At 37.9% G+C, this 11,798-nt stretch overlaps 1 protein-coding gene across 1 annotated transcript; it reads left to right on the forward strand.

The window, feature by feature from the left end:
- Positions 1-1,280: 1,280 nt before the first annotated feature.
- Positions 1,281-7,003, forward strand: LOC137572089 (uncharacterized). Its single transcript, XM_068283869.1, has 3 exons — positions 1,281-1,517; positions 5,654-5,977; positions 6,245-7,003. Exons 1-3 carry the CDS (start codon positions 1,281-1,283, stop codon positions 7,001-7,003), a joined length of 1,320 nt encoding a protein of 439 aa, XP_068139970.1.
- Positions 7,004-11,798: the final 4,795 nt, after the last annotated feature.

The raw sequence follows: 11,798 nt of genomic DNA on the forward strand, positions 1-11,798 counted from the left end.
AATTTCCAATAAAAATGACCTTAAAAATGGCCTTAAATGTTAGCTTCTTTAATATTTTAAATTAAATTTGTCTAGATTTCGATCTTATTGAAGTTAATCAAAACTGGGTTTTAGCGCGGCTTCAGGTCAATAAATCTTAATAATTTTTATACCATACACCCATAGGGTGAAATGGTATATTAAAGTCGCCAAAATGTATGTAACAGGCAGAAGGAAGCTTCTCCGACCCTATAAAGTATATATATTCTGGATCAGGATGAACAGCCGAGTCGATCTAGCCATGTCCGTCTCTGTCCGTCCGTCCGTCCGTCCGTCTGTATGAACACGCAGATCTCGGAGACTATAAGAGCTAGAGCCACCAAATTTGGTATGTATACTCTTGTATTATGTACATGTACAGAGTTAATTGGAATTTCGGCCACGCCCTCCTTACGCCCCCAGGAATCACATAAAACTGATTTTTCTTAAAAAGTATAACAGCTAGAGACATCAAATTTAGTTTGTATACCCGATTAGTTAGGGCGCAGAAATTAATTGTTCAAACTTTTTGCCACGCCCCCTTCCGCCCCCAGGAATTTACATAAAACTGATTTCCTTAAAAACTATGACAGCTACCAACATCAAATTTGGTATGCAGACTAGTTTAATAAACGCGCAGAAACTGGCTATTTAAAAATTTTGCCACGCCCACTTCCGCCCCCGCAAATTAAACAAAACTGATTTTATCAAAAACAAACATAGCTAAAGTCACCAAATTTAGTATGTATACTGGCTTAGTATGCGCGCAGAATTATATATTTTCATATTTTGCCACGCCCACTTCCGCCTCCATAATTAAGAAAAAACCGATTTCCTCCTGTAGTTTTTTGACTATCGCGTTCAAATTCGGCACACTAATTATTCTTATCTATTTCTACAAAACTACCAAATTTTATTGAAATCGGACTAGAAACATGCAAAATATGCGTATGAACGTATTTTACTACGCGGTCCACAAGGCCAGAATTGGACGTTGGCTAGTAGCGGCGCTAGAGTGCTCGTGTGTTTGTAGAGTGAGCGAGAGCGCACATAGTATAAGACATGTAAAAACAATTTAATAGACATACATTTGGTCTTCGAAATTTTAAATATTTGTTTCACCAGGTGTATGGTATACCCAAGTCGACGAGTCGACTTACTTGCTTCATTTATTGTTGTTGTTATCTAAGTGTCCGCCTGTAACAACAAAAACTTCTGCCGTCTGCTGAAGCAATTTTCTATAAGCTTTGCAGACTAAAGAAATGAGGCTGGATCGTGGATCAAATATGATAAAAGCTTTTCCCGCTTTCGAGAAAATCAATTGCATCAATCATCTGCTGAACAACGCTGTTGAAAACGGCATTAATAAAGTTAATGGCATTAATGTCGTGCCCGAGCTGGGCTCTATGGTCACTGCGTGCACCAAGCTGGTGAAGTTCGTTAAAAAATCTGGAATGAAATCATACTTGGGATTGGAATACGGTGTACTACCTCCTCAAGTCAGTTGAAAATTATTGGATTGAACTGACAACAATACTAAAATATAAAAATCATACAAACAGAATTGAAGAGATAACTTTATATGGTTTAGGTTCGGTTGTCAAAATTTTAGAATCTTTTGAAATAGTTTCAAAAAAACTGGAGGCAAGCAACCGGCCAACAGTTCATTTAGTAATTCCGAACATAAATAATTTAAAGAAAGTCTGTCTGTCCGATTTCAATGATGTTGACATCATTCAAGATCTAAAGTCCGCATTGAACATTTAAATTTTATCGACAATTGAACCAAACCACAAAATAGCCCTATTTCTTTTTCCACCCACAAATAAATTATTGCAATTTGTTCCACAGAAAAAGAAACAGTACAGTTACAGGCTGTAACGTAATCATGGATTTTTATACCATACATCCATAGGGTGAAATGGTATATTAAAGTCGCCAAAATGTATGTAACAGGCAGAAGGAAGCTTCTCCGACCCTATAAAGTATATATATTCTTGATCAGGATGAACAGCCGAGTCGATCTAGCCATGTCCGTCTGTCCGCCCGTCCGTCCGTCCGTCCGTCCGTATGAACACGCAGATCTCGGAGACTATAAAAGCTAGAGCCACCAAATTTGGTATGTATACTCGTGTATTATGTACATATATAGAGTTAATTGGAATTTCGGCTTCCATCCCTCAAATTACCTAAATTCGACGGCAAATATGGGGAATTCCAAAAATTTATTACTTCATTTACAAATATGGTACATGAAGACAACTCATTGTCCAATGTTGACAAATTTAACTATCTAATAAGTTGTCTATCTGGCCAAGCTGTAAGCGTAGTCTCGCCATTTCAAATATCAGACGAAAATTATCCCAAGGCCCTAGAGCGCCTCAACGAGCGATATGACAAGAAAGTTCTTATTTTCGTAGAACATATTTCAAGTTTATTTAACATTGCTAGCATGAAAAAGGCAGACGCTGTTACCCTACGTACAATTTTGGATACGGTTTCAGCTCTATGCGGATCATTGTTGTCTCTTGGGTCTGAAGCTGATGTATTAAACGCAGTACTTATTCACATTGTTATGGCAAAAATTGATCTTGAATCCAAACAAGCATACGATCGGGTTCAAGAATATGATAAATTGCCAGACTGGGCCGACTGTTATCAAATTCTCAGTCGACACTGTCAATATTTGGAAGGGTATCTGCGAAACCGACAAGAGGAAAGACCCGTCAGAGACAAACTTCATAGTACTTCAAAGGTATTTGTTGCTGCCCAAAGTAGATGCATTCAATGTCAGTCAACTGAGCATAGGTTAGCATTCTGTCCAGTTTTTATTTCGCTACCTTTTATTGAGCGATTTAAGATTGTTACAACAGCGTCACTTTGTTTAAATTGCCTCAATAAGGGTCATCCAGCCTCAAAGTGTCCTTCATTGAATAGATGTCGTCATTGTGGAGGTTTACATCACACAAACATGCATAAGGATTCAAACGTCCAGGGAAATTATCAACTAGATGGACCTTCTATTCATCATCAATCGCAACAAATCATTCATAATACACATGACGAAAGTAAAACATTTGCAACATCAATGTTGACTCGCCACGCTCGGCGGGGATTACTTCCAACAGCAATAGTTCTTATTCAAGACAAACTTGGTGAGTTTCAGCTCGCAAGAGCATTACTTGATTCGTGCTCTGAGCTTACCTTTATAACTGAAGAATTAGCGAAAAGGCTTCAGCTTCCGTTTATGAGATCATTATGAGATTGCTGGAATCGGTGAATTACGTACACATATGAAACATTCCGTATCTACCAAAATTCGTTCAAGAATATCTCCAGATGAATGGAATATGGAGTTTATCGTGACTAAATCTATATCTCTACCTCAGCCTGAAAAGAGACTAGATGTGTCAAATTGGGCCATTCCCAAAGAAATTGAGTTAGCCGACCCATTCTTTTATACGCCCGGAAAAGTAGATCTATTGCTTAGCGTAAAGGAGTTTTTTGATCTACTTAAAACTGGTAAAATTAGTTTAGGAATTGGTCTTCCTCATCTAGTGGAAACTGCATTAGGATGGATCGTCGGGGGTAAGATTGCCGAACCTCAATCAACTCAACAATACACTTGTAATTTAACGCAACGGCAGGACCTTAACATATTATTAGAAAGGTTTTGGAAAATGGATGAAATACATGGAATTCAAAATAAAGATATTTCGTTAACCTCAGAAGAACAAGCATGTGAAACTCACTTTCAGGTGCACACACAATTCCTGGATTCAGGGCGCATACAGGTTCGGTTGCCTTTCAAGGAATCTCCTGAACAACTTGGAGACTCGTTGTCCTGTGCAAAAAGACGTTTTCTTCAACTCGAAAGACGGCTTGCATCTCAACACCAATTAAAGGAAATGTACATCGATTTTTTAGATGAATATCTTAAGTTGAATCACATGGAGGTAACTTCGTTAGATAATTTGCAATCGGGAAATCATTACATTCTTCCTCACCATTGTGTACTTAGACCGCAGAGCTCATCAACTAAACTTCGCGTAGTATTTGACGCTTCGTCTAAATCATCATCAAATATATCATTAAATGATATTCTCATGGTTGGTCCTACTATTCAACAAGATCTAATCCTAACATTACTCTCGTTTCGTTTGTATCGCCATGCTATTACAGCTGACATAACAAAAATGTACAGACAATTTCTCGTAGCACCTGAGGATAGAAGTTTCCAACAAATCTTGTGGAGAAAGTCACCGCACGAACCTATTCAATTATTTCAATTGAATACTGTTACCTATGGGATGTCGTGCGCTCCATTTCTCGCAATCAGGTCCTTAAAGTTTTTATCAGAGACGTATAAGGAGTTGTTTCCAATTGGAGCTGCTGTATTAGCTGAGGATATGTACGTCGACGATCTAATTTCTGGAGCTGACTCAATCGAAGAACTCAATGCTAAGACGAATGAAGTTACCAAATTGCTCTCAAAGGCAGGCTTAGAATTGACAAAGTGGAATTTTAGTGGGGCACCAACAGATTATGAATATAATCTCAATATTGACAATAGTGATGTCACCAAGGCTCTTGGCATGTCGTGGCTGCCAACTGAAGATCTTATATTATTTCGATTTGATCTTCCATTAACTGCAATACCAACAAAACGAAAAATAGAATCGATCATGGCCAGGCTCTATGATCTGCTAGGATTATTAGCGCCAGTCGTAGTACGCTACAAAATCTTGATCCAAGACTTGTGGATCGAGCGGTTGGACTGGGACGACCCGTTGCCAGAGATCTTACGGACTAGATGGCAACAACTTGAAGCTGATTTATCTAATCTTGACATGGTTCGAGTAAATCGATTTGTTAATACATCACCAAAAAATAAGTGTGAAATCCATGGATTTTCGGATGCCTCAAATCGAGCGTATGGATGTTGCATATACGCAAGGGTTTTGGACAACGGAAAATATGTAACTTCATTGATCATTTCGAGATCGAGAGTTGCGCCCACTCAATCGCAAAGCATACCTCGTTTAGAGCTTTGTGCTTCCGTTTTACTCTGCCAAACATGGACTAAAATCAAACACAAATTAAACTGTCTTGTCAGCAAAACATATTTTTGGACAGATTCAACTGTCGTTCTCCATTGGATTAAAATGCACCCATCAACTCTAAAATGCTTTATTGCCAATCGCGTATCAACCATACAAACTCAATCGCAGGATATCATTTGGAGTCACGTGCCTGGAAAGGATAATCCAGCCGACATTGTTTCACGTGGCTGTGCAGCGCGCGATTTGATGCAGACAATTTGGTTTCATGGACCAAGGTTCTTAACACTTAATGCATTACATTGGCCGAAATCTGAAAGAAAGACAGATTTCGAGCCCAAAGAATTAGAATTGCGAAACACCCTTGTATTGAAATGTAGCACTAGTTATAAAGAAAAGAGCATAGTTAAGCAGATCATTAGTAGACTATCATCGTTTCGTATGATTGTGAGAGTCTCGTTTTACGAGTTTTCAACCGAGTTCCTATTAACCGCAATAATACGATAAATGATACAAGAAGCATTTCAGTAGAAGAATTTAAATTGGCTTTTAATCATATAATCTCTTCCATTCAGAGTGATGTGTTTGCGAAAGAACTAAAGGACTTACAAGCAGGACGAAGTCTGAAGCCGGAGCTTCAAAGGTTAAATCCATTCATCTCAAATGAACAGATAGGTTCTCAAAATATTCGACTTATCCGTGTTGGAGGCCGTCTTGCAATGGCTGACATACCATTGGACGCTAAAATGCCGTTATTGCTTCCAAAGACTCATAATTTCACTTATAAATATATTGAAGATCTTCACTTGCGAAACCTTCACGCGGGAGCTAAGGTTTTGATAGCGATTCTGCGCCTAACAGTATGGATTGTAAATGCTCGCGAACTGGTCCGAAAGGTTGTTAGAAGTTGCACACATTGCTATCATTACAAACCTGTATTAATGCGACAAATCATGGGTAACCTCCCAGCTGACCGTCTCCTGGCCGAACGCCCGTTTCTGATATGCGGAGTAGATCTATGTGGACCATTTCTTACGTCGTACCGCATTCGAAGCAAAGTTCCTTACAAAACATATTTGGCCATATTTGGTTGCTTTTCTTCAAAAGCTATTCATACAGAACTAATCTCTGACCTATCTGCTAATAATTTTATTCTCTGTTTGAAGCGATTCATCGGACGACGTGGCATACCCAAAAGGATTTATTGTGACAATGCCACCAACTTTGTCGGAGCAAGTTCGCAACTTGAAGGCTTCAAACGGCAATTCTGTTCAGAACTCAATGCAAAAAATCTGGAGGAATTTAGCCGAAATGCCGGCTTTGAATTCAATTTCATTCCACCGCGTGCTCCCCATTTTGGAGGCTTATGGGAAGCCGCAGTAAAGTCAATGAAGACTCTGCTCATCAAAAATTTGACCTCTTCTCATTTGACGTATGAAGAGCTTCAATCGATTGCAATTGAAGTGGAGGCGATATTGAATTCCCGTCCAATATCCATTCACAGCGATGATCCCAATGACGGGGAGGCTCTGACGCCAGCACACTTATTGATCGGATGTTCACTGCAAGCGATCCCTGAACCGGTAATAAATGACTCAAAACTATCTTATCTATCTCGTTGGCAAAGGGTGACCTATCTCAAGCAACGCTTCTGGGAACTCTGGAAGCGCGACTATGTACATCAATTACAAGAACGCTCTAAGTGGTTGCATCCCGAGAACAACATAGCAAAGGATCAATTAGTTCTCATCCATGAAGACAATCTTCCACCGCAATGCTGGATTACTGGTCGTGTGGTCGAAGCCATACCTGGTGCAGATGGAAGGGTCAGAGTAGCCGACGTTCGCACCAAGAAAGGAATTATTCGTCGCCCAATCTGCAAACTTGCTCCATTGCCTTTAAGAGATGACGTTTATGTATATTGAAGGAGTCATACTTCATCCTTCAATGGGGGAGTATGTTGGAGGAGACGTCATTGTTAACTTAGATTTCTATATATTAAAATTTCTTATATTATTTGTTTAAGATTATCGGAATTTCTACCACTGTATTTACATTAACATGTTCTAAAAAGCTTCTGTTACATGGCTCATGAAGAGCTTCTAACTCATGAAAACGAAATATAAAAAGGACTTCTTTCTGGAATTCGAAGAGGAGAAGACTTATTTTTCCTCACTCCACTCCACATGCTATTGAGCATTGGAGTTTTGTACCATCTGCAACTGGGCAGATCAAACAATGTAAATAAAAAGAAAACTGTATATGTATGTATGTAAAGAGAGACGTATACAAACCAAGGCAAAAGCTAACTGCAATATGCAAATTAAAAAGAGAAAACAAAAAGAGAGAATATTTGTACTTATCTGTATTAAAACACACAACAACAAAAACTTGTCACAAGCGCGAAGTTAACGGCCGCGAGCGCGATCAAAAGAGAAAACAAAAGAATAGAGAGCACCAACACCACACAAACAAAAGCAAACTATGAACTGTAAATTGAGAGCGCGGGTGGGAGCAAAAGATAGAACGAAATCAAAAACTAAGCAGCGCAACAACAAAATTATATTTGCGTTTGTTAAAGTTTTGATTATAAATTTATATAAATGTTTGTAAATTTAACGCAAACTTCGCGATGAGTATAGCGATTTATTAAGAATTAGTAAGGCAATGAATTTAAATTGAAAGTTGTAACAAGTGTTGTGGTATTGTGTTTATTCTTGTTAAAATTTAAATGGTCTTTTAAAGACTTTGGCTTTGTTCTTTGCTTCTAACTTGTTTTCAAAAATTGTTTGGTATTTTTTCTTTGTTGTTGCTTTGACACGTTTATTAAAACTATAGCTAAGTCATGTGGAATGTTAATTGGGAAAAACAGTTATTTTTTATGTTAAATATTAGCAATAAGCCAGAATGCATAGTTTGTAATCGGGTGATTACCAAAATATCTAAATATTGCATTCAACGGCTCTTTGTTAGCATTCACAAAGAGTTGCACAACAAAAATGAAGATGAAAAACTAGAAATTTTTCAAAAACTTAATAGTTTATTTAACAGTAAAATCAGTAGGCGCCGCAATTGCACCCCAAGCCATGCCGGACATAGTGTCGATGAAAATGTTATATTGAAAGCTTCTTTTGCTGTTGCAATAGCATTAGCACGGAAAGGTCGCCCATTTAAAGATGGTATGTTTTTTAAAGACCTTTGTTTAGAGATCCTCGATATTTTGGGCCAAAAGGAGAAAGAGTCATACAGTTTGATTAAGGATATTCCACTGTCTAATAGAACAATAACTCGCAGGACCGAAGAAATAGGGCAATATTTATACTCACAAGCTAAACAACGAATAGAGGGCTGTGCTTTTTTTTTCAGTTTGTTTAGATGAAAGTGTAGATATTAGAAATATTAGTCAAATGATTATTTGTGTCAGAACCATAGATTACGAATTCAACATCTGTGATGAATTTCTAAAATTGCATTCCTTTCATGGTCATGTGAATGGGAAAAGCACTTTTGATGCTTTTGAGAAGCATGTACTTTCACTCCAATTGACAGATAAAATGTCATCAATTTGCACTGACGGTGCCGCCACCATGAACGAAAACAATGAAGGATTTCTTGGTCATGTCAATAGACAAATAGGAGAAACACCATTTTTCCATTGTTTCATTCATCAGCAAGCATTGTTTGCAAAAATGTTTCAAGTTGTTGATGCAATGGGTGTAGGAACTAAAATTATTAATCGCATAAAAAGTGGTCATAATTCGCTAACCCATAGAAAGTTTAAATCCTTTCTCGTAGAAATCGGCGCTGAATATAAGGATCTTTGCCTTTTTACTGATGTTAGGTGGCTGAGCCGTGGCCAAAGTTTGGACAGACTATACAGTCTTCGTAAAGAAGTAATTTCTTTATTAGAAAACGAAAATTTAGAAAAGGATAAAGAATTATTAACTTCTTTAAAAAATCCATTATTTATTTTAGACTTGGCATTTCTAACTGATTCTTTTATTAATCAATTAAATCTTCAGCTTCAGGGCCGCAATAAACTTCCGTCCGATTTAATTGCAGCGATAAAAAATTTTACTCGCAAAATTAATAGTCAGATGAAAAATAATGCCCTGTCCAGCCTTCAGCGAACTGCAGAAAGTGTAATATTGTACCCTAACCCTTCCCGAATTCAGGAATACGCTGAGGCAGTTAATACCCTTTCGTCCGAAATAGCTGAAAAATTTTCTGATTTTAAACAAATCAATTGGCTAATCGCAGTTTTCAATAGCCCCCTTGAAGCAGAATCAGAATTAATCCCAGAAGAAATTAAGAAGGAAATACAGGTCATGAAAACTAACCTGATGCTGCCACTAATTGTAAATAGTGGAATAGAATTTTGGCGAGAAATTCCTATGGATAAATTTCCTAATTCCAAAAAGGCAATGTTAAAATTATCTTCCATGTTTACCACAACATATGTACATTTGCGAATCCACATTTTCGACAATGAAATTAATTAAAGATTCAATTCAAAATAGTCTTACTGATAGCCATTAAGAAGATCTCCTTCGTATAAAAAGTTATCCAAACAATATAGAAGTAAAGGAAATAGTTGAGTTTCTGAACAACAATTAGGTCGGAACTATTCTTTTTCACTTGCAGTTTAATTTTTTTATTCGTTTCTTCACATACGATTCGCGCAGTGTAAAGCAGCTTACGCACACAAGCAAGCGCACGCATACATTGACAGTTTGAGCTGGCACTCTTTGTGCCTACCCCTGACGTACACTATGCGTGTACGAGAGAGAGTACCGGGTGCAGGTGCTCTCTGACTGCGCTGCTCATCAGAGCCGAGCGTGTTGAGATCGGGCAAAACCGAAGCTCAAAGAGAGCAAAAGTGTGGGCTAAGCAAGCCCAGGAGACGGGTGCGGGGTGCATCGTGCCCGAGTCAAACGCAAGCGAGGGTGGCTTGTGGGTATGTGATGGGAATATACAAGTCGAAGAAGGGGAAATAACCCCAATGTTCATTCGATTTGTTCTCAATGGAAAAGCGCACATCTGGTGGATGAATTATGCGCGATATGATTAAATTAGATACTAGCATGTAAAATAATCGTACTAATTAATATAAAGTTAATTATAGTACAGATGTATATTTGAATATGTAGGGACATACATATATGGGAGAAAAGAGCAAAGCTGGTATGACTGATGGATCAGGGGATGAATAAAAGTAGAATTAGACAACTTACACGTGCCTGGTGGGAATTTTCGACTTACATTAAACCATCGATATATCGACATCTTCCATCGATTTATCGAAAAGTTAAATTTCCATCGATACCATCGCACAATGATCGGTATATGATCGTTCTACCATCTGTCTGCATGCCGAAGTCAACACGAAGTGCACTTGAGAGCGTAAAAACAGAATTAGTCTGTTGCAGCATTTCGACGCAAGCGCATCTATGTCGCGTTGTTGCATAAATGCACATGAAACAATTAATTTGGGGTTTGTTTTCTCATTTATTTTCCTACAGCAGATCATCGATTGTGCTGGTTTTAGCGATTGAGCCAAATTTTATCCACTTTTCATTTTTCGCAGTGTAAAGCACACACATACACTGACAGTTTGCGCTGGCTCTCTTTGTGCCTACCCCTGGTTTACACATTTTGATCTCTTTATCTGTTTTGCTCTCATTCTAAGTAATAACGGGGCTTTACCTTTAACTATGCTCTTAGAATCCCTTTATGCATCTCTATTTTTGTGTTTATTTTTCACTTTGTGTGAAATTTGGCTGAGTACACATAAAAAAGCAATTAAAATATTGGTTAATAATGCCCGGAAAGAAATTAATTTTCTACCTTGTGTTATAAAAACATTCGATTTTTTTTCGGATAGGTATATGTTTCAAGAATACTGTGTAAAAATTTCACACACAAATTGAAATCAATAAAATTACGAAAGTTATCGGCCGTTAAGTGGAGCGATGTCAAGCGTGCTGGGCTGGGTTCCTAATTTTCAAAGGCGTTTTTCTCAAAACTACATTTTTAGAGCTCATGTAAGTCCTACAGGGCGCAAAAATTAACCAATCGCTATATTTACACATGTTCTTTAGGATATTGTTCATCGCTGGTAGTAGAACTGGCGAAAAATATTAAAAATTGTTAATTTTAAAAATTAATTAGTAGTAAAAAAAGCTCATAACTTTTTAATTTTTCATCCTTTTTCCCAATTCTACTACCAGCTCTGCGGAAAAGTGTCTAGATTAAGAAAAAATGTTCGATTTTGGATTCAGACTTCATTTGCGAACGGTAGGACTTCCATAAGGACGAAATGGGGATGCTATTGGAAAATTCCCCCCTCCCCCCTTTTCCCGGATCGCCGAAAAAAATTTTATACATAGAATAAAGTTTTCCAAACAACTGTGGAAAATGTCATTCCTTGATCTATTATACTTTTCTCAAAAAGAAATTCTTACTAAAAAGCGCCTTTTCGGCCCAACAACGTAGAAACCCCCCTTATGCTTTGATGTTCTTCAATTGATCTTGTGCAATCGGCAGTTGGGCAATCCAGTTTCAGAATTGGTGGAAATGTTTTCCGTGTCGAGAAAAACAAAATACTTACATATGTATGTATGTACAAAGTTCTCAGCCGCGTGGAAAACGACGGAAAACCTATGGCAAAAGGTGTAGGTGGCCGGAAACTCCAACATGTACATACTGCTAAGACGGCTG

Source organism: Drosophila tropicalis, unplaced genomic scaffold (assembly GCF_018151085.1).
Source record: "Drosophila tropicalis isolate 14030-0801.00 unplaced genomic scaffold, ASM1815108v1 contig_197, whole genome shotgun sequence".
Taxonomy (NCBI): Eukaryota; Metazoa; Arthropoda; class Insecta; order Diptera; family Drosophilidae; genus Drosophila; species Drosophila tropicalis.

Coding starts and splice junctions, on each gene's coding strand:
- LOC137572089 (XM_068283869.1), top strand. CDS start 1,281: ATGAGGCTGGATCGTGGATCAAATATGATAAAAGCTTTTCCCGCTTTC. Junction 1,518..5,653: donor ACGGTGTACTACCTCCTCAA/GTCAGTTGAAAA, acceptor TCTTCCATTCAG/AGTGATGTGTTTGCGAAAGA. Junction 5,978..6,244: donor GCGAACTGGTCCGAAAGGTT/GTTAGAAGTTGC, acceptor CTCTGTTTGAAG/CGATTCATCGGACGACGTGG.